Source organism: Mytilus californianus, unplaced genomic scaffold, assembly GCF_021869535.1.
Source record: "Mytilus californianus isolate M0D057914Y unplaced genomic scaffold, xbMytCali1.0.p SCAF_9, whole genome shotgun sequence".
In the NCBI taxonomy this organism is placed as follows: domain Eukaryota; kingdom Metazoa; phylum Mollusca; class Bivalvia; order Mytilida; family Mytilidae; genus Mytilus; species Mytilus californianus.
Window position 1 is genome coordinate 24,977,482 of NW_026262745.1, and position 25,211 is coordinate 25,002,692.

Here is a 25,211-nt window from a genome sequence, read left to right on the forward strand (position 1 = left end):
AACCAAATCAGAGTTCACTATTAGATTAAATCTTCATTTGGTCTTTTTAATTTTTTTGGAAGGAGCGTCACTGATGAGTCTTTTGTAGACGAAACGCGCGTCTGGCGTACAAAATTTTAATCCTGGTATTTATGATGAGTTTCTTCACAGCCTCCGAGAAAGATTTGAAATAAAAAATGTAATAAAGCATACAATTATATCACCGGATTATTTTTAATCAGTTGAAATTAGATGCGAGTAAAAAATCAGACAAATGTTTCGTACGCAGCAATCTCCCATCAATTATATAATGGTAAGTCTTATGCTGGTACTAACTTCCAAGTTATCAATAAAAAGACATTCCTTTTGAACATTGTTTATGTCTGTCATAAATGACCGTGATATATGTTTACAATTGTATTATACAACTGTAGTTACAATACAGCAAACACTAAAGCAGAATGAATTTCTGTAATAAATTAAAAAGGATTTAAATCAGGCGGTTTATTTTCTCTTCATTTTGTTATCCCGAGAAATTTTATAACATACTATATGTTTCGATTCTTTCTCGTAGTTTTAGGTTTTATTGATTGGCTGTTTGTATCTGCTGTGGTAGGCGGGATGGGGTGATCAAAAGATCACCTTACTCGAGTTTTTCAGATATTTCCAAATTATTTGAACTGATTTTTCTAATTATATCTGAACTAGACTCTCCTGACAAAAGGTTCGCGATCTTTTTGTCTGTGTTTTTCCCCTTAAGTTTTGCTATAGTTTGCCCAAGACACAATCCTGATAGTATTTAAGCTAATTTCACAATTCATATTTTTTTTCACAATTTGTTCAGTTCCAATCGCCTGTCAATTTACTACTACATGTATTTATCAATACTTATTTTATTCTTTGCCATATAATTAAAACATGTGCAGGAGAGACTTCACAGAGAGTACCTACTTCCAATGGTACAACGTTGGAAGACGTATCATATAAACAGAATAGACACCTACATTGATGGAAAAGCAACAGTAGTATACCGCTGTTCAATTGTCATAAATCGATTAAGCGAAAACAAATCCGGGTCACAAACCAAAACCGAGGGAAACACATCAACTATAAGAGGAAAACAACGGAACAACAGAAACACTGAACCGCAACAAAAACAAACATAGAAACGGACTATTTGATAACAACTGCTGAACGATGTTATCATTACATTATCTGTGAGAAGTTTTCTTGCTTCGTGTCTTTTATCCTATATTATTCTCCTTCAAATGTGAAAAAGTTTTCAGCATGCACTACCATGTAGACATTTAAGACACGATCAAAATCCTCTAAATGTTCATAATTATTTTTTTAGTCTTATTTAATCTCCAAATGTATTCCCACACGGAGTTATTTGTCTAGTCAGTCAAATGTAAATTACATTTAAAGTTATGTCACATATTGAGATGAAACAGTTCATGAATAATATAAATACAAATCACGATCTTTGAAAGAAATCAATGTTTTAAGTGCACGTGTATTCATACATTTCATTGTGCACAATTTCTTTTAAATCTTTGGTTTGAAATAATTCAGTAAATTGAAATACGACTTAACCAAGTGTTTCATTTTAAATTCTGTTTCACAGCTTGATTTCATGCGAGTTATATAATTGCATGCATGAGCTTTAGCTTCCAGTTTTGGGCATTGTGTGTTGTTTGCGCTTATTTGTCTGGTTCTTGTATTGTCGCTCTGTATTCGATTTCTGACTATTGAAAGGAGAAGGTACACAAAGGGTCGATATTGCTCCTCAAATTTTATACTGATGTAAAGTTATTATCAACATTTAATGACCAATACAAAATAAAAATAAAAACTTGTTCAATCCACCAGTGACGTCATAATTTCCACTACAAGGGCGATTAAAAACATCATAATAACTGATTTTGGTCCAAAATCGGAATATTTGGCTTCAAGACATTTTCCTCATAGTCTGACATAATTTTTGTTAGGAAGTGTCTCCATATATACATTCCTAAATAAAATGCTCCGCAGGGCGCAGCTTTATACGACCGCAGAGGTCGAACCCTGAACAGTTGGGGCAAGTATGGACACAACATTCAAGCTTGATACAGCTTTGCATTTGGATTGTGATTAAATATTTGACACAGCATAGGTTTCTGACACAGAATGAATGTGGTCTAAGAACTTAAAAATTTTAAATCGGACATTCACGTATTATGGTCCAATATCCAAAATCTAAATACATGGTTAGATTCAGCATATCAAAGAACCCCAAGAATTCAATTTTTGATGAAATCAAACAAAGTTTAATTTTGGACCCTTTTGACCTCAATGTGGACAAAGTTGATAACGGGGCCCAAAAATTAAAAATCTAAATACATGGTTAGATTCAGCATATCAAAGAACCCCATATATTCAATTTTGTTGAAATCAAACAAAGTTTAATTTTGGACCCCGATTTGGGCCAACTTGAAAACTGGGCCCATAATCAAAAATGTAAATATATGTTTAGATTCAGCATATCAAAGAAACCTAAGAATTCAATTTTTGTTAAAATCAAACTAAGTTTAATTTTTAACCCTTTGGACCTTAATGTAGACCAATTTGAAAACGGAACCAAAAATTAAGAATCTAAATACACGGTTAGATTCGGCATATCAAAGAACCCCAATAATTCAATTTTTGATGAAATCAAACAAAGTTTAATTTTGGACCCTTTGGACCTCAATGTGGACCAATTTGAAAACGGGGCCCAAAATCCAAAAACTAATTACACGGTTAGATTCAGCATATTAAAGAACCTCAAGAATTCAAGAATAAAACCCCATTGAAATTGGTCAAGAAATTTATACGAAGTATCTTCTTTTACACAATACTGTGCAATTAAATATTTCTTGCTATTGCGCAATACTGTACAATTGACAATTTCTTGCTATTGCGCAATATTGTGCTATTGGATATTTCCTGCTATTGCGCAATACTGTGCAATTGAAGATTTCTTGCTATTGCGCAATACTGTGCAATTGAAGATTTCTTGCTATTGTGCAATACTGTGCAATTGAAAATTTCTTGCTATTGCACAATACTTATTATATAATAATTTACACATCCTGTTTGGTGTGTATCTCCTACCATATCATTATTATTTGCTTTTAAATATAAATCAGAAATAACCAACTTAAAATGGAAAATTTTAAAAGAAAAAAAAAGGAAAAAAAGAAAAAAATATGAAAAAAAAAAAATCCCCCCCCCCAAAATTTTTTGAACCCCCTTATGATTCATCACCCCCAAACTCAATCCCAGCCTTCCCTTTGTGGTATGGTACCTTGCAGTACAATTTCAGAGAGATCCATCACTTGAACACAAGTTATTGTCTGGAAACTAGAAAAATATGTTTTTTGGCCCCTTTTCGGCCCCAAATTCCTAAACGTTTAGGGCAATTACCCCCAAACTCAAATCCAGCTTTCCCTTTGTGATATGGGACCTTGTAGTACAATTTCAGAAAGATCCATACACTTACACACAAGTTATTGTCCTGAAACTAGAAAAATGCTTGTTTTTTGCCCCTTTTTGGCCCCTAATTCCTAAAATGTTGAGGCAATTACCCCCATCATCAATCCCAGCCTTCCCTTTGTGGTATGGTACCTTGCAGTACAATTTCAGAGAGATCCATACACTTGAACACAAGTTATTGTCTGGAAACTAGAAAAATGCTTATTTTTGGCCCCTTTTTGGCCCCAATTCCTAAACGTTTCGGCAATTACCCCCAAACTCAATTCCAGCTTTCCCTTTGTGATATGGAACCTTGTAGTACAATTTCAGAAAGATCCATACACTTACACACAAGTTATTGTCATGAAACTAGAAAAATGCTTGTTTTTTGCCCCTTTTTTGGCCCCTAATTCCTAAAATTTTGAGGCAATTACCCCCAAAATCAATCCCAGCATTCCTTTTGTGATATGGAACCTTGTGGTACAATGTCAGAGAGATCCATACACTAACACACAAGTTATGTCTGGAAGTTACAAAAATGCTTTTTTTTGGCCCCTAATTCCTTTACTGTTGGTACCATAACCCCCAAAATCAATCCCAACCTTCCTTTTGTGGTATTGAACCTTGTGGTAAAATTTCATAGAGATCCATTCACTTAAACTAAAGTTAGAGTGCGAAAACCAATGTGTCTTCGGACGACGCCGGACGACGACGACGACGACGACGACGACGCCAACGTCATACCAGTATACGACCACAAAAAATTTTTTGCGGTCGTATAAAAATCAGGTTACTAATCCTATTAACACAGTTTTAATATCGTGTTCTGAATAATTTTGTATATTTTAAAATGTCGATATAGGTTTTCGTTGGGATATGACAAATCTCAAATTTAGGGTCTTATTAAGATCTTCCTGTCTCTACTATTTTGCCACTTTGGTAATCTTGTAGATATCATCATATACAATAAGACAGGAACTGACAGTTAAGACATTTGGCAGTTAAGCTGATTGCATATTTGAATGTTCTTTTTCGTTTTGCTTGGTTAAGTGCTTGCATGTTTTCAAAAGTAACGGGCATCTCAGATAGAAAAGCCTGTCGTTATTATGCTTTTGGTAAAGTGAACAGTCGTATGAATATTTCTTCTTATTTTGTTTCGGTCAAGGCTTTAGTAATCATGGTCGTATTCGTCTTGGTACGTAACTTTAAATGTCAAATATAATGTATTTTGAATTTGTAGGTACATTGTATATAGTTCAAATAGTGTACCTTTGATAGCAAACCGAAAAATACGGGAGTGAAAAAAAACGTATTTCATAACATAATATAAAATATAAAATTACCCTTGTACCCTTGGACAAAAATTTCTGCTAGATTATACGGGAAAATGAAACATATATCAGATTTACATAATTTTACATGACATATATTGTAAAAAAAAAAGCTTCTTCCAAATATTCTCGATGTTTACAACAGTGTAAGCAGCATCGCCAATATTTCAAGTATAACCTTTGGTTTAATGGAAGTCGGTAATTGCTCTCCTCAGTTGATACAGGATTTATGTAAGGGGTTGATTGTTACACTGATTTTTTTTTCAAATGTAAATCATTGGTGCATATAACAATTAATTTCCTCGACTTTTACAAAAAATCACATTTTCATTTTTCAGGCAAGTGTATGCAAATTTTAACCATCTGTGATTCATGTCAAGACTCTCCACTCTAACTAGTATCTATATGTAATTTTTTACACAAATCAAGTAATCTTACTTCGTTATTATACCATGACTGTTGGAAATATACATTTATTCGGATTGATGACATTTAAACTATATATTATGTCAAATTTCTGTTAATAAAAGGTCATGAACTTTATACTGTTTGACTTTCAAGGTTTACCTTCACAAAAGAAAATGAATTGTCGTTTCATTGACCACCTGGTTTAGAAAAAATAGTACTTTTTCTCACGAGGAATTATTTGTGAATAAAGAGAGTTTTTTATTCTAATTCTTGACCATTTCATATACTCTTAAAATTTGAACATTTGTTTGATTGTGCTTATGAATGACCGCCTCTAAACCATCTCGAGTATGTAAGTTGGGGTCCGATCACAACAATTTAATTTTACAAAAAAAAAATGTATTTTTTTTATACAATAGCATGCCCGTCAGTTTAAATGAGACAAACTATATAGACTGTTTCTTCTTCGTTCGTCATAAAATAGATTTGATTTGATTTGATTTTTTGGTGTTTTAACGCCACTTTTAAGCACCGCTTTTGGGCTATTTCGTGGCGGCCAGTTTTTATTGGTGGAGGAATCCGGAGTGCCCGGAGAAAACCACCGACCTTCGATAGGAAAACTGACAATCCTAGTCAATTAAGACTGGAGTCGAGTGCACCCGCACGAGCGGGGTTCGAACTCACAACCTCAGTGTTGACTGGCTAGTGATTACAGTAGTAACTACTTAGACCACTCGGCCACCGAGGCCCCCTCATAAAATAGAGCTTTCAAATTAAAAACAATATGGAAATAGGCAAAACATCCTATTTTTTGTAGTAATTGTTATTCTAATGACAAATTCTTGTTTTTCTGTCCATAATGTGTTTTGATTATTCGGTGTTTTTGGTGGGTTTTGCCAATAGTTCATTTATGTTTATGACGAGAGCATATTATACAATAACTTGAATAAGTTGTTTTTGCAAAGTGGATCGACAAGTTATGTTTGCTTGACATCATAACTTTCGCTATGAACATCAAAGAGTTGTTTAAAATGCAAAGAAAGTCATTATGTATATCATCATAAATCATTAAAACTCATAAAGTAACATTCAAATTATGAAGCGTTAAAAATACCGTATTCACATTGCGCAGTCTAGTGTGCATTAATCCACCTACAGTCGTATGAATTAAGATATGTACAAAGTATATAAATTTAATAAAACCAAATCTCAAATCGCATTTTAAACCGTAAACCGAAGATGAAGTTTACGTACAAATGGATGATAATAAAAATTAAATGACCTCCTATTCTAGGAATATCATTGGTTAACAGCGACCTCATGGAGACCCTTTATATTTAATATGGGGTTAGTAGGCGTGGTTTATTTTAATACACGGTGGTGTTACGTCTCTTTATAAAAACAACACGGCGTTGAGGAAACATCTGAAATGCATAAAACACATTAAAAGCTAACACGTTGTTATTGCTGGCATTTGTTTTTGTATAGACCAATGGAAGTAGGTTCTTTATATTGAAGACTTGATCCCTTTGATATGCCACTAGTCTAAATGCCACATGTTAAGATAGTCGGTAAGATGAATTCGTTACACAGTGTGCTAGTGACCTAATACGATATAAATGGGGTAAGTAAATTCCATATGGGGTGAGATCGAACTAATAATGTTTGTCACGCTATCTAAATCTTTTGAAAAAAGACAATAATAAACATTTAAATGAAAATATCGAATAAAAGACTTAAGTCTGTATTTACCGTTGACCTTAAACTCTTCTTGACAATTCGTGCTTTTAGTTTGTTTTACTAAGGTTTTGCATTACTACCATTTTGGTACGTTAACGATATTTGATAGGTTAACTTTATTATAAAAATATGGAGATTGTGTATGATTGTCAATGGGACAACAATTCACAAAGACAAAAGGAAAAGGATGTAGTACACAACTATACAGGTAGCGTACCGTACAGTAAGCTTATAAAAGGCACTGTAATACCAAGATGTGATTTAATACAGAAACCAACGACAACCACTGGACTTCAGGTCCTATTCAGTTTTGGTCGGTACATATATCTGTTTGTTTAAACTATATGCCATTTCTATGTTTTCTGGCTTTATTAGCTGACTAGTCAGATCTGTACTAAGCACAAATTGAACTTTTAGAAAGGAAGAAGAAAAAATTTTCAGAGTACTCGTAGATACTGAAAGCTACAACGTTTCGTGCATGGCCTGATTTTAACTAATAGACCGTGTTTTAGACGAAAATATCAGTACACATCCAACAGATTCAGTAAAAAGACGTCATAAACGATCATAAACGATACGAAAAAAGCAGTTTACTTCTAACTTGTATTTGCTTATCGATTGAGATGTTATTATACTGTTGCCTTCATCCACATACAGTGTCATCTATTTCTGTTCAGTATACGTTTCTTTTTGATAATATTGACTTCGGTTTAAAACTTATTTAAAAAACAACAACATTAATTATATAAAGAATTTTCCATCGTCCAAGTCAATTTTCAATGGGGTAATTATAATTGCTCTTTTTTGTTATGTTTCTTTAGTTTTGTCATGAATTTGATCTTACAAACAAAACACTGCAGCAATGCTACTATCACAATTTCATATAAAAACCCTTACAAATATTTAAATTATTTAGGTATTAATAACATATACATTATTTCATCAAATATTATTTGTCCAATAGATATAAAGATAATTCTCATCAATGAATAAAAGAAGTGTATATTTAAAACTACAGTTGAATTGTTGATGTTGACACAGATGAATGGTAGTTTTCCGAACATTTGAGCAGGGTATGCGTATGTTTGGGATAAAATGAACGTCAGTGACATACACAAAACAACTATATGTCTAAGAGGGTGGTAAAGGGTTATTTTCGTGCAACGTGTTTTGCCATTTTTATTTCACGTGCAGCTGTGAAAAAGGTTCGTTATTCACCGTGTTTCGTGAAATCGGTAAAAAGATCAACGTGCAAGATATTTTTAATAGTTCGTTTATCGTGAAATGGCAATTTTATTTTGCGTTCTCCCGTGCAGATACCCCCCCCCCCCCCTTTACGCCCCTCGTCTAAGTATCTAAATCTTTACAATGTTCTTACTAAGACAACTTCACTACAAACATTTTTTTATCAAAATACGATATTTCACTTTATGACAATTTTTTGAAAATTTAAGATCAAATAATTCGCGTTGAGTGTATTGCAATGTCATTGCGTCATCTTATTGATGTATCTATTTATTCACTGTCGAGGGATCTCACAAAATAAAAACAATGTAGTGGTCTTATCTTGACATATAATAGAAGTAACAATTCTGATGACTTTTTCAATTTTTTATAATATAAGAATAGTTAAAATGTATAGTATTAGATTCTTCTTATTGCTAAACCAATAGTTCTAATTCCTTTAACATTAACGGAATCATTCGGTTATTTTTAGTGACTTCTTTTAACATTTTACTCTGCAATCTTATGACCATTGCAAAACTGGTGAAGTTTTTTTCTGTTCAAAATTTAGGTTTCTTAAAATTTTATTTATGCGTATTAGTGTGAATCTAATTTGAAAAGTACATATCAGATATGACCTTATTGAAAACATAAAAGTTACAATTCCATTGTGTTTTGTGAACTTGATATCTACAGTCAAACCATTAATTTTATTTCTTGTTTGTTAACCCATGTAAACAATATTCTGACCTAGTATATTAATAAATGGTTTCGACGGAATTAACTTTATATGCAGTCGTGTGAAACGTCTATAACCACAACGATCATCATTGATATTGTCTCAAAATTGACAAGTTTTCGTTTTTAAGCCAGCTGGCCTTTGTGTAGTGTTAAATGATCTTGCAGTTTATAGTATCAAAAACATGACCTAAGTTTATATTCACAAATGCTTGCGTGAAATCAAAGCAATACTAAAACTTCATCAGAAGTCTCTTCCAAAAATGGAGTGATTAGCGATTTGTTTTTAATTTAATTTTGATTTATTAAACAACAAAATGTCTTGTTATAATGAATAAGCATGTACGGAGCCTATAATTGCTTACATCCACTTTATTTGAATTTTGGTGGATAGTTGTCTCATTGGCAATCATACCACATCTCCTTATTTTTAGATAAAATGAAACAACAACCTAACGAAACGTGCATAAACAAAGGTGCACACAATCATAAGAAGATTATAGATAGTAATTGTACCAAAACATAACACTAGAATGTATAACAATATATTGTATAACATCTGGTATGACATGGATATACATCTAATTACAAAGGACACAATCTTCTTTCGCTTTGTTTAAGGACCAAATGAAAGGAAGAAAACAGAAAACAAACAAATTTTTAATCCATAATGCACAAAAACTCATCAGACGTACCAGGTTTATAGTTTTGTACGCCACACACCCGCATTTCGTCTATACACAAGACTGTTCAGTGGCACTCGATTCAATACAGTTGGAATCATATGTGAGGGTGTGGATGGGGGGTTACAGATTAGAGAATAATCGGGGAACAAAATTAAAAATGGACAAAAATGGACAAAAAATTAAAGAATAGAGAACAATGAGGTGCAATTATATAAAGAAAAGAGAATTACGGGCAAGAAGTATGAACAATAGAGAAAATGGCCTTAAATATTAAAGAATACACAATTGAAGGGCCCCTATCCAGACCCTCAGTATGATGAGTTTAGTTGGAAGGCCTAATCAATTAGGAATTTGAAGAGCATTGTATACTTAAATTCCAAAAAGTTGTGCCAACTATGCATGAGGTAAAAATTAAACTTAGGTAATTCGAATGATTTTAAAGTAAATTTACAAAAAGTAACATATCTATGATGTTTTATGTCAGCGCACTGGAATGATGGTGATACTCTCCGAGACGAAACGTCCATCAGTAGTGGTATCGACCATTGGTTATAAAATAGAAACCACGGGCTTCAGTATTTGATGTATAATATATAGAGAGATACCGGTACTTGTCTTCAGTTAAGTTTTTGCAGAAAGTAGTTATCTTTTAATTAAGCAAAAGAGATATATATATTTAATTCGAAACCTAACTGAACGTATATACGTAATAACTAGTTATTACCATTAAATGCAAAAAATACAACCCACGGCAACAACAATACAAAACAAGAATTAATCAAAATTTTTGAAAAAAATTAACAAAAGTCTTGACGGACTTGTTGCTGTGACTGCATCTTGATTGTAAATATTATCAAACTCAATCACGCGTAGAGAACGAAAACAAAATTTTGAAATAAGCTTGGCTGCTACGTATATAAAACTACGCATAAAGAAGACTTTGCAAGTATAAAAAAAGAAATATAACATTTGTTTTAGTCGAAACATAAATTTTAAAGTCATAGGAAACGAGTTTCTGATATTTATAATGTTAAGGAAATAATTGATCCAATGCGTTCATGTATACTAAGCTAAGTGCTCTGTGCATGTTTTTTAACATTGTTAACGAATCCATAACGTATAATCGACATAGAATATTGCATTCGGTGATTATTAATCGACAACTTGGGCTGCTAATTAACTTTCGGGTTTACAATAGCGGTACATTTCATAGAGATTTGTATAAAAACAGATGATTTTTTCTAAATAAAATAAAGTATATGTACACATGTTTTATAATAAAAACTAGCCATTCAGGTATATAAAACATAAATCTGAAGGATCGAATGACTTTAAAATCAAACACAGCTGAAAAATTATCATAAATACAGTGTCTTAGAGCATACAAGTTTTCTAAGTTAGTTTTGTTTTTTACACATGTATGAAACGTAAAAAGTGCAAAACAATGTCAGGACTTGTTGATGAAAGAACAGAAATACTTGTTAAGATTTATCATTATCTTTTTTATTACACCTCTATGTCTTAAAAGTTAAACATCTCTTTTTCTTTGAGTGAAACAGCGTTCATACAAGTAACATATATTTGCCTTCACTTCGTATGTAAATAACTACACCATAAAATTTAAATTTCATATAATATTTGTACATACTTAAGAATATATTTAAAGATTACATGCAGACATTAACATAAAAATGAAGTATTAAATGTATAATTTTACCAGAACTACCTTGCAATTTCAAACTTAAACAGGTATTATGACTGTCGTCTGGCCGACTTAAAAATATCATTATTTGATACTTGTGTTCTTTTGATGTTCTTAGGAATCATTCAAATATCGGTAACTGTTTTTGCTTAAAAAGAAAGCGATAAATAAACACGACTCTAAAAAGACTTAAATACTTATTGTACTTTAATTGTCTCTATGAGTTATAGTATCGTTATGACTGAGACTTTCTTGTTATGTTACCCTTTAGTTTTTGGTAAAAAAATGTGTGTCTCATCATTCCTTGTCCGTAAGTTTTTTAAACAAGTAAGTTCACAATGTCTGATTTGGATGCTAGGAAGTCTATATTGTATGCACAACTTTCATTGTTAGTTGTTTTCACTCTTATCAAAACTAGTAGCTATATATAATTAATTTCACATTAAGCTGATGTATAGTACCCTTACCACTTCTCAGGCTCACGGGGACTTTTTTTTGTGCGGGATTATATATATTGAGTCGCGTTAGGTCTGGTTAAGGAGGTTGAAGAAAAAATACATGTGGGAGTTCGTTTGACTACATGGTGTCATGAGGTTTTGCGCTGTAAAACCTGGTTCATATTTGAAAGTGTCAATACCAAGATAAGACTATGACAATCAATCACTAATTGTTCCCATGATGATTGTTTTAATAGATATATCCCAAAACTATCCAGTTTAAACGGGCATTTATTATTTCAGAATATACCTTGGAGTAAAGTACATTTGTATTCCCTATTTTTGCATAAAACAGTCCAATTGCATTTGCATGAGTAAATGATATACCAGTTTACCAGTGGTTTAGACTTCTTAGTGAATTTTCATTGTTGTATTTTAAAAAAAAATTATTTCTAGCTGTTCTTTTTTTCATTTTTTAGGTTTTTTTTTTTTTTTATTTAAGATAGTTTAAATAGTATAAATGCCATAACAAATTTGTCTTGTTTCCCATCCGATTTAGAATGGATAGTTTTGTATTTCTTTGTTAAACTAGTAATCATTCTATTTAATCTGAATAATAATAGAGGCCGTCAGGTAATTTTAGCACAAAATAAAAAGATGACAAAGTATTATTTATAACAAAGAAACGTAAATGCCCATGTATATATACATATCATATATGTGTATTAAAAGGTGTCACGAACTCCAAACGTCGGATTTAAACTTTATTATCGATGTTTGCGCAATTTACAATATGAAGGTTTATAACGCACTTCTGTTTTTATACTCAAAAGTAGACCTTACTTTTACATATAACAACTGCATGTGGTATTTGTAATATTATTCTTAACTAATGTATGGTAGTGTAATCTTTTGCCCTAAGATGAAAATATTCAAAGCAAGAATGTGTCCATAGTACACGGATGCGCCACTCGCACTATCATTTTCTATGTTCAGTGGAACGTGAAATTGGGGTCAAAACTCTAATTTGGCATTACAATTAGAAAGATCATATCATAGGGAACATGGATACTAAGTTTTAAGTTGATTGGACTTCAACATCATCAAAAACTACCTTGACCAAATACTTTAACCTGAAGCGGGACAGACGGACGAACGGACGGACGGACGGACACACAGACCGAAAAACATAATGCCTTTAAGTGGGGCATAAAAATACGATAATCATTCCTCGCAAGACTGTAAATATCAGTAAATGTACCTGTCGAATATAAACCTCCTAGCTGTCACCTTCTCTGCGTAAATCAAATGTTCGTTCCTTACATGTTAAATGTCTGCTTTGTGGATTCTGTTTATTGTGTTGTTGCAATACTAATGCAAAAAGATGATGTTATAGCTATATTTGTTGCACAAGGGCTTTTTGTTATGTTTGAAACGCAATATGATTATGTCTCTAATATATAATGATAAGGCACTCAGATTTATTTTATGCATCCTATGCGTAATTTAAAAAAAAAAAAATCTTCAATGTCTGTGTTGCACGATGTCACAAATGAGATATTGCAAATTGCTTAATATTTTGACGTTTAGCACGCATAAAAAAGCATCAAAAGGACGCTTAACAAATTAAAGTACACGTTTATACAAGCCATGTAAACTGTTTACCTACAGACTTGCTTATCGATTTAGAAGAATTTAGAAAACATTTGTTACTAAACTTCTGCGTCCCAGTTCTTTCTTAAGTGATTTTGCATATGTAATAGTGTTTTGTGACACACATGTGAATATTTTGAATTCAGCCACGTGGTTGAGATGTTTCTTTTGTTGTTGTTCCTGCTGCTGCTGCTGCAAAATTATTTGGTCGTATCACACATATTCGTTATCTCCATACACAAGCAGGTAAACATGCAAGTATGTAAGTATGCTTGCGTCTTAACGACTACATATGACATATTATCTTCTTCTGCGTTATGAAATATATTCGGCCTTGATATAATTGTTTTATTTCTCAACAGAAAAAAGCAGATATTTTTCTTGTTTTATTCAATATTTATTTTTCTGTTATTTGTAATACTAAATGAAAAAAAATTTGTTCAGTCAGATGCATCATTTGATTTGACATTCGTAGAAATAAATGTGACTTCCAGACTAAATTGTTTGCATTTTTGAAAACTTATCTATTCATTTTCAAAATTTTAAAATAATGATATATGTATTTTATTGCAAGCACTTGTTTTAATTTTAAACTGATTCAGAATTTGAATATTGGAAAATGTGGCTTACCACCTCCATTCTTGTAGCAGAGATAAGGAAATCGCCAAACATTCCCAAGTCCCACAGAAAATCCAGTACAAGCTAGTAAAAAGTCAAACCTTCTTGTCCATGTTTCCCTTGCCTTCATGTTTAAGAAGTACTAAGAGAATAATAATGCCCTTGCATCCGGGTGCGTGAGTACTTAACTATATGTGCGTACTTTTAATACATGTATATGTATATATTGAGAAACATGTTTACCAAAATATATACTTTACTGATTTGTTTAAGATAAGCCGAAGTACACCTGATTTAGGTATATATCTCACCTGTTTTACTCAAAGTTATCTTATATATAAATTCTTAAACTTTTAGAGCTTTGACAATCGCTGAAGGGGCCAAAAATCAATGAAGTAAGATATGGGGTAAAAAATAAGATTTCTAAATATAGACATCTGTAGGTAACACATCATTCAACAACAATTACCAAATCATCGACGAGTTTGAAATTAAAATTGTTGCCCCAAAATTTATAGAAATCAATTTGAAAACAAGGGTTGGTGGTGGGGATATTGGTTAAAGAAAAAAAACCAGCGACAACCATCGATCAGATTGGTAAATAAACACTCAACAACAAGTAATATTTATTAGCCCAGTTGCAATTATAAAAAAAAGGTTAAAGGCTCAATACGTATAGTACATTGTATTATACTATACTAACATTTGCAGACGTTGTTCGCTTAGCCTTTCTTTCGTTATCTCGGTCAGTGAAAGAATATCAATGATCCAATTGAGATACGTACCAGAAAACTCAACAAAGGAAAAAGTACTCAGATTTCAATAAGATCAGTATTGTATACAACAACATTACATAGTACCATGTCAGAAAACTAATTTAATGAAAGCAAATTATATGTACTTGTTCAATTGAAGTTGCATTGATGCAGAAGATACCAAAGGGACAACAAAAACTCAATGCATAGTTGGCCTGACGTTTATGTAGTTACAGACACCTGTATATTGTCGAAAACCATTTGCTGTTTTACCTCTAGATGTGTCAGTCATGTACCCCAATCTCCTTTTATTCATATCTATTTTGCCCATACAAAGGTTGGCTATCGATATTCAGAGATATACCTTGTATCATATATATAATGTTATATATATATATATAATTCGTCTAAACAGCAGCCCAACAATGTTAGATCTGTAAATTTGCGGAAGCAAATTTTTTGTTCTTCCCTGGCCGGGATTCGAACTCATGCTACTGAGATATCGTCGCACCAAATCGCCTTGCACTATGCCCGACGCGCTAGACCACTCGACTACCTAGGCTCTATATATATATATATAAACGCCTAAAAGTCTACAAAACAACACCAATATTAAAAAAGAGGAAACAGATATCCTTCATCAGTATGATTATGATGTAAAATGAATCATATCAATCTATTCTGATTTAACTATAACAATCTTTAAATTTATACAATTAAAATCGAACAACGCTTACATACAATTCTAAAATTTCAAAAATGACGTAGGTTAGGTATTTACAACAGAAACTGCATAGATATGCTTCTAACAAAAATAGTAAACTGGTACATTTCTAAAATTTCATAGGTGACGAAAGTTGAGTTATTACAACAAAGACTGCGTTGAAATACATTCCCAATGAATAGCACTGACCGATCTGAGCTGGCATAATACTCAAATTTCAAATTTTACTAAGGTAAAGTAATTACAACAGAGGCTGCGTATTTACACATCCCAAATAAATTGCAGTTTGATAATTTAAAAAAAAATCATTTTGTCAAAGGTTAAGTAATATATATATTTGAATGTAGCAATAGTTCCTTTTATATCAAATACAGACATCTTAGATATGTTATCACAAAAACGTATGGCAGAGGACAGGCACCGATATGCACGAGTGACCACCGACTATGTTTTCGTATATCGAACGAATTTGCAGAGGACAGGCACAAATATGCACCAGTGACCACCGACTATGTTTTAGTAGGTGCAACTGACATACATGAATGTTTGTTACCTTAGATTTTATGTTTTGCGTAAAAATAATCACAATGTGATTAAAATATCTTTTTAAAACAACGCAGGCGATCTTGTGGCTAGGTGCAACATGGAAGTGCGTTGTACTCTCCAATATCCAATCAAAAATGATTATGACGTACAACAATATAAACATAAGTACAATATAAGTAATGCTATCGCATAAATGTCAAACCACAACAGTTACATTTGTAAAAGGAAATATATTTTTACTACAAGAAAGGTGTAAAACATTTTTGTAACGGCGTTTAATTTATTATTAGGCATAACATGAGCTGTGACTAGAAAAAGTCTTTTAAAGTTCAAATTGAAATGATAGTATCTACCTACCGGAAATTCGGCTACTCATTCGTGTATCCAGCTGAGACATATTATATAATTGTAGTATACGTCGCTGGTGTAGCATTCTCATGTTAACATATATGAAAACTATGACAGGACAATAAATGGATACAATGCTTAAAAAACAGCTGCACAGTAGCCTTAGGTTTGATATTTCCTCCATGTAAAATGCATCCCTGTGTCTTGGAGATGAATAACAGCTGCTTTTTTTTTGGTGGGGGGGGGGGGGGGGGGGGATTAATACACCATTTCCTTTCATTTCATTTTAAAGCTAGAAGTATAGGATGTTTATCATCATTTGTTAACATGTGCATTTAGGTTCTTGGTTCTTGATTCGTGTTAGGAAGCGGTAAACACTTCATAAAGGTACACTCATCCGTTGGCCCGAATTTTACTACCGTTCCACCTCAACGCAGTTGTATACATCGTATGCGCTAATTAATACTGTATACAACTGCGTTGAGGTGGAACGGTAGTAAAATTCGGGCCAACGGACGAGTGTGCCTTTATGAAGTGTTTACCGCTTCCTAACACGAATTTAAGCTGTAAAGAGAGGGATAATTCCGCTAAATTCAGTTTACACGGAGACCATTTTCAGAACTTTTTAAATCTTCACTAACATTTACAGTATCACAGCTTAAATGTGTGCGTTCTGTTGTATTTCTGTACATGTTACCAAATTATAAATTCAAAAAGGTTGCCTGAATCTGCTATATGCTTTTGAGTATTTTTCCTAAATGTCTTTCGTGCATATTCAGGGTATCACCCAAAAATATTTAAACATCTTTTTTTTTAAAAATGACTGAATTGTAAAGTGTATCTGTAGCAACACACTTTACAATTCAGTCATGTTTTAAAACACGCGCATTTGTGCAAATCAAGTGTTTCCCGTGAATACCAGAATAAAACTGCACATTTCACACTTTATTACATATGTTTTATCAACCTAAGAAATATAATACATTTAATACAACCGTTAGTATGACGATTCTCTATAGACCCCCCTTTAGATATAAGCTCCTCAAGTATTTATACATCCTCTGGTTTTAAGGGTTCCTGCTGAAGGTAAAACCAGACAAGCGCTCAGCCGCACCAAATGTTAAGTTATTTTATCTATAGTCATTAAGAAAATGTATATGGCAAAAACCAGGGTAATTAACTTTTCTATGTTTTATATGAGAAGTCAAGAGTTTCCTTCCAGTCATGATCACCATTGCTTAAGGACTCTTAGTCTGTTGAAAATTGAAATGTGTTTATTATGAGTTACATAAAAGTTTGTAAAGTTTTTTGTGTTTTCTTTAAATTCGTTTAGGATAAGGATGAAAAATTTGGAAATATTGAAAAAAAACCACTTGATTTGGCAAGAGCTTCAGTATTAACCATTTTGAATAGGGTATAATTCATAAAACATAATAAATTTAAGTATGTAATTTACAACTGTCGTAGAAACAACTTCATCTATATTTTAGATTAAACACAGTTGTACCTTACTAACTGGCAAATCATAAGAATATAATTGGGGTTCTTTCAAACTATAACAGAGCAGTAGCTATAGTGCCAAATCAATCGAAGCTTTCGATGCACCTTCCTACATTTACCCATCAGTTAGGAACATGCTGAGCCAAACAGATGTTTAAATATTTTTGGGTGATACCCTGAATATTCACGAAAGACATTTAGGGAAAATACTCAAAAGCATATAGCAGATTCAGGTAACCTTTTTGAATTTATAATTTGGTAACATGTTCAGAAATACAACAGAACGCACACATTTAAGCTGTGATACTGTAAATGTTGGTGAAGATTTAAAAAGTTCTGAAAATGGTCTCCGTGTAAACTGAATTTAGCGGAATTATCCCTCTCTTTACAGATTAAATGGGGCAATCATCAATCAGCTGAATACATATACGTGAGATAAATATCCATGAAAAAAATCTTTTTAAAGTAACAAGTAATGTCAAAATTACTTTAGTTTGCACTTTTATCATAATGGATTGTTACGATAACAATAAGATTTTATTCACTGCGTAGCTGTCACGATAACAATAAGATTTTATTCACTGCGTAGCTGTCACGATAACAATAAGATTTTATTCACTGCGTAGCATGATTCCTATACATTATAGATTTGATTAGGGAGCTACTATTTGATTTTTAAGGGGGGGGGGGGGGGGGGGGGGGCTAGGATGAAAACTTTTGTCCTGCATTTTTTTTAGCTATAATCTCTGTCCTGCCTTTTTATTTTTCACTCTATTCGGTCCAGCCTTTTTTTTTTAGTTTATCCTGACTTTTTTTTTACCTAAATTGTCATCATCCTGACTTTTTTTTTGCAAGTGTCTCATCCTGCATTTTTTTACCTCAAAACTCCTGTCCTGCCTATTTTTTTCAAATTTCATCCTAGCCCCCCACCCCCATAAAAATCAAATGGTAGCTCCCTTACAGATCTAGATGGATGTGATAGTATTGAGTTGACTTAGTACTTTCCTTATACGTTGTCTTTGTAAAATAAATCACTGAAGCTAGTATGACCTCTTTTTAAACCGTTGATTAATAACTCTTTCATAAAGAATGCATTTATAAAATTTATTTTGAACTATATAATGAATCTAGCACTATTAAAAGACTTATGGAATACAATGAAAACTTACATTGAAGACAATGAAGGACTTGTTTTTATAATTATGCTTTGACAATAAAAAGATATCGTAGATACAAGTGAAATTTACAAAAGATTTAATTTCAATGAAACTTGAGTCCTTTTAAATATCTTGGTGTAAGTGCTGTACATACTTATTGATTTTTCAAAAAGCACGATATATAATTCAATCAATGCAGTTACAACACTTTGAAATGTATTTATAGTTAAGTATGTCACATTCAAGTGACATAAAGAATATAATGCATATATGGTGTTTCGGATGTATAACTAGTTATGTATCTATTCATTTGTCAATACTTTTAAATATTTTTATAATGTATCCTGTTTAAACAGAATATTTTGTGTCATGTATATATAAATGGACCTTTTGAGTCTGAAATAAAGATTATCTTATCTTATAAAGCAAGGTTTGCTTTAAAAATCCGCCGTCACAGTTCGAATGATCACCCTTTATACAACTAAATAAATAACGTGAACAATGCAAATTTGACCCATAGGTAACAATATATACAATAAAGCCATTAGATTTAGTTAAATTTGGTCGTTTCAGCTAGTTTTTCTCTCACGTTATGAACTAGCTACACTATTTAAGTATGTATGATTATCAAGTTTCCGACCGAGACTCGTCTACCAATGTTATAAATTATTATTGTCCTTTTTTGACAAAAAAAATAGATTAAAGATTTTTTGAAAACCATGAACATTACCTTATTTATTTCAACAGCTCTTTTTTCTTACTGAGAAAGATTGTTATAGTCATGTCCGTTTGGATTCTGAGTAAATCTCCGTTGGAAAAGCAAAAGATTTTATACCTTTCTACAACTGATTTATTAACGCCAAGTGGCAAATAGTACATGTATATTTAAAACGAGAAAAAATGAAGCATTGAATCAAGTAGGTAGGTTGGTCAGGATAGAATAAGAGGTAAATTTGGACTGCCATACAAAAACAGCAATCCTGCATCAATGTATGCTGAAAATACATAATCAAAGGCAATGCACGACTAGAGGTACTTGCGAAAACAAATAGATAAAGACTTGCTTCAGAATTTGCAACAAAATGATTTTTGAGTAAAATAGGAAAAGAAAACACACAAAGAAATAAGACAATGTCCAGACAATGTAAGCATCTGATGCTACATTAGCACCATCCCTAGTGCGGCTTCAAGCCATAAAGAGACTAGGGAAACACGCTTGGGTTATTTAAAAATGTGATTGAAACTTCTAATTTATCTCAGTCATCGTTTTTTTCATGTATAGCTATATCATTCGAGTGTCATTATCGCTAAAACTTTGTGCTGTCTTATTTATTGAATATAACTTGCAGAAAAAATCATTTAAAATGGTACAATTCAGGGCCTTTTCTGTTATTACGTTTTGTGTTATATTTTGCCTTTTATGTTGTTTTTTTTAATATATCTATATAGTACGGTATATGCCTAATATACTGTCCCCATGGATATTTCATATTAATCCGCATGGTATGGCCGGCTTTATGGTTCTTTTTAAACTAAATATTGCGTGTTTACAAGCCTTGACAAATTAACATTCACAAACGCATATTAATATAAGAGTTGCAAGGTGATATCAGGTAAGTCTTTGCGTTTCCATTCAGTGATTTGTTATTGTATGAACATACTCGTATATATTAACAGCCGACACCCGATTAGTTTTTCGTAACATTATGATAAATAAATCTTCTGATACTTGTTGTTGTTTATATTTTTTTTCTGATTATGTTTACAATTGAAAGCAGATTAGTTAAATTGGAAAATCTGTATCCTTTAAGCATTAAAAGCATTTAAAGCCTGTACACACTTTCAAATACAAGTTTTGTATATGTGCAAATGTTTTCATTTCTTTCTGATTCCTACTTCCTATCTTTGCAGAATGTTTTCTGTGAACCATAGTATAAACGATACTTCATAACATACAATAAAATAGAGACGAAGAACAGCAATAAAAACGCTGTTTCTTGGCTTTTTCGTGTGTTTTTCACTGTGCATGTACTGGTTTTGTGTCATGGATTGATACCCATATCCTTTGTTTTTCTATTAAATTGCATATTCCTAACAGAAGTAAATTTTCCGAAGTTGTTTTGCTAACTTGAATAGTACACTTTTCTTTTCTTTTTTCATATAAACAAATACGAGTAAATGTTGCTTCGTTGTATACCGAAACATGTAACTTCTCAATATGCAATAAAATTAAAAATTAAAAAAGAACTTACCGCCTCCATTCTTGTAGCAGAGATAAGGAAAACGCCAAACATTTCCAAGTCCCACAGAAAATCCAGTACAAGCTAACAAAAAGTCAAATTTTCTTGTCCATGTCTCTCTTGCCTTTAGATTTGAGCCATATTCCTTCTCATCAACTGCTTTTTCGGCTTCCTTTTCCTTCCCCATGGCTTATCACTGTAAATCAATCTGTTAAACCGGTTTTAAATTGTGAAAATTTAAAAAGAACATGAACAGATCAACTTTTCGATTTCCTATTTACGATGAGCAGCCAAGTATGGAGTTGGGTAAATCTATTTCACCTTTAAAATGTACAAACAATAAAAACTGTTTTAATACGTATAGCATATATATATATACACACTACCGTATAAAGTGTGTGCTTAAATGCTTAACTACTTCAATGTTAAAAGTTCTCTTTATAAAGTAAATATCCTTCTTGCGAAAATAATTTAATTCGTCAATTTTGAGAATTTCCATGAGCAATCAACGGGACTGCGGTACAGGTAAAACTATAAAATCACATATCATTACTTATGTATCATTACTTATGTATATTGATATCCTTATTTGAGAGTTATAAGATGTTACTTATGTCATAAAGTCATATACCTTCAGGCTAGAGACAAACATGTTGGTGAATATATGAATATTATTAATTATCTTTCAACTATAGCTCAGGGGTTCGATGCATTTGATTTATACAACTACACCCAGGACACCCAATTTTTCAGTTTTGAAATATTTAGCTTTTGAAAATAAGGAGATGTAGTATGATTGCCAATGAGACAACTATCCACTATTTTAAAGTCCAAATGAAGTGGATGTATAAGTCTTCATCTAAGATGACTATTTGTGTCTTACCTTTCACATGTTATCTCTTTGTTTTCAGGTAGCACAAAATATATACAGATCTTAGCAATGTAAGTGCGTGTGTGTGTGTGTGGTTTTTTTTTTTAAATATCTCCTTTGAAAGATTGTTGGGTTCTGAGTCTTCTAGATGATCAGAAACAGACTGCTTACGAATATGCGAACGGTTATGATTTTATTTCAAAAAAAGCGTACGATTAAAAAATTTCGTTTATATTTTTAAGTGTGAGTGCGTGTGGAGGGTCAGATAATTATTCAGTTCAACGAATAATTATTTTCGAATCTAAAAAAAAAATATCTGTTCAACAAAACCAAGGAAGAAAAATCAAATGATGTGGCTTAACCTCGTAGTATATTCCGTAAGATAGTAAGATGGCGGGGAAAATATATATACTTTGTATAAAGTAAAGAGCTTGGATAACTTTTTGTTTGTTTTAGGCTAAGTGTTTTTTTACCTTCCTTATGAAAGGGGTTTAAAACTTATCATGAGTACTATAATTGTATTCATTGTTTGGAGACCAGGGGTAACCAGTACATAGTTACTGCATGTAAACCAACTTATTTTCGAGGATACTTTATTTCGCGTTTAATCATTTCTAGCCCACCTCGTGAGATTTTCAAATTTACCTGATGTAGTTTAATACGGAAAGATCCAAGTTTTACATATTCGCGTTATATTTTTACTAGCGAAAGTCGCGAAAACGAATCGCTCGCAAAAGTTAGTTGGTTTACAGTAACTATCCTGTCAATTGGTTGGTGGGTGGTTGTCTAATTGACACTAATACCGTTACCTTCGATATTTTTGAAACTGCACCAAGAACTAACAATACATTGGTCATTGGTACTGCATTGCATGTAAATGGTTACCCTTTAATGTCTTTATACGATTTTTTCCCCGTCTTAGAGTACGAGAATTCCAAGTATTTCCTTTCCAAAACTACCACCATCGTATTCATCATACATTTTGGTCATTTTAGCAGGTCGAACAAGAAGGTGCACGTCGATTATTGTTCTAATGAGAAAGCCCACAACCATTATATCGCAATATTTTTAAATCATGGTACTCAAGAAACAATCTTGAATTCTGATTTTAGTTTCATGCGAAAAAAAATTTGCCATTCTAGTGCTTAATTCTAAAGTGCACTGTACGTGTGTTGAGTTTCTACTGAGTAATCTGCAACAGCAACCCTGTAAAATAAGGAGATATGGTATGGAATGATTGCCAATAAGACAGTTATCTACCATATACCAAAAGACAATAAGACAGTTATCTACCATATACCAAATGACAATAAGACAGTTATCTACCATATACCAAATGACGAGGATGTAAACAACTATAGAGCAATGTACGGCCTTCAACAATGAACAAAGACTAAACCGTATAGTAAGCTAAAAAAAAAAGACACCGACAAGACAAAATGTGAAACAATTCAAATCAGAAAACAGGCGGCCTAATCTAAGGTAGAAACAATAAATGAAAAACAAATGTGGCAGACAACAACCAACGACCAACGACAACCATTGAATTACAGGCTCAGGCCTGACTTGGGACATGCACATTAAGAATGTGACGGAGTTAAATATGTTTGTAGAGGCGGCTCAACAATCCTAAAACCTGGGACAGTAGCGTTACAGCACAACATAAGAACAAACTATAAAAATCAGATTGAAAATGCTTGATTCATCAGTTCGGCACTACGCACAGACAAAAACCAAAACAAAAAGACACAAAACACTTGGTGTCGATCTAAGAGTACTCACAGTTACTGAAAGCTAGTTCAAAGTTGATTCCAGTTAATAAAATGGTCTTGTTTTCCCAAACTAAAATATTAATCAGTACACATCTAATGAATCAGTGTAAAGACGCTATAAAAAATCTGAGAAAAAGCATTCACTTGTGTAATGCCAAAATATAAGTATTGACAGGATATATGACTAAAAGTTGTCATAACTGCATAGCCATACATATTTAGTTATCTTTCAATGTATTTAAAACTAAATCAATGTTAGTACCGATAAAGACATCTTACTATAGTGTTAAATTGATAACCTTTAAAAAAAAAGGTTTATTCAAAGGATCATTAAGATAAGATAAGATAAGATAAGATATTTTTTATTCCAATTAAATGGCCCATGAAGAGCAAAGTAATTTATACAATTATTTTAATAATTGACACGATAATTTTGATAATCATATATAAATTTGAATATAATCAACTAAATTATAAGATCTTAAACCACAGCCAGATCAGAGCCATAAGCTTATAAGTAAAAAAGCGGCAACTTAACAGTTATACATAATATTGACAGGCAAATATTCTTAATGGGTTACATATAAACATATCTGTAATATGTTATGAGTGTTATGAGTTCAAAACATTTATTAATATAAATTGCATTATGTTTACATGCATCGTCTTTAAGCACTAGTCTTAGATACATGATTTTATATTAGTTGTTATTAATTTTGACCTAAATGTCTGTAACAGCGAGTACTTTCAGATCTGTACTTTGTGTCTTTTTTTGTTGAGAGGGGTGTTTAAATACTCAGCCACGTTCGATCTGTGTGGTTTTTTTTTTTATTTGTTTTTCTGCTTTGTATCGATCTAATGAGTTAAGCCTTTTCAACTGATTTTTATAGTTTGTTCTTATGTTGTACTATTACACCACTATCCCAGGTTAGGGTGATGGTTTGGCTCTAGCAAACATGTTCAACTCCGCCACATTTTGTATGTGCATGTCCCAAGTCAGGAGCCTTTAAGTCATTGGTTGTCGTTTGTTGCTGTATATCATATTTGTTTTTCGTTTGTTGTTTTGTACATAATTCTGGCCGCTAGTTTTCTCGTTCTGTTTGAATTGTTTTACATTTTTCACCTCGGGGCCTTTTATGGTTTACTATGTGGTATGTGTTTTGCTCATTGTTAAGGGCTGTACTGTGACCTATAGTTGCTAGCTACTTCGCGAATTGGTCTCTGGTGGAGAGGTGTCTCATTGGCAATCATACCACATCTTTTTATTTTCATATCATATCTAATTTA

General features: G+C 32.3%; 1 protein-coding gene across 3 annotated transcripts in view; it reads right to left on the reverse strand.

The window, feature by feature from the left end:
- The window catches only part of LOC127715275 (sodium- and chloride-dependent creatine transporter 1-like), a 42,230-nt gene extending 20,452 nt beyond the window's left edge, over positions 1–21,778 (reverse strand). Inside the window, exon 1 of one of the 3 annotated variants that reach the window (XR_007988264.1) lies at positions 21,294–21,778. Coding sequence is in view for 2 of the 3 variants with exons in the window: in XM_052221313.1 (XP_052077273.1) it covers positions 21,294–21,468 (175 nt within the window). In the remaining variant the exon portion in view is untranslated. Of the gene's footprint in view, positions 1–14,023; positions 14,144–21,293 lie in introns of those variants that run through there. The other 2 variants (XM_052221313.1, XM_052221314.1) reach the window with 2 other exon arrangements.
- Positions 21,779–25,211: the final 3,433 nt, after the last annotated feature.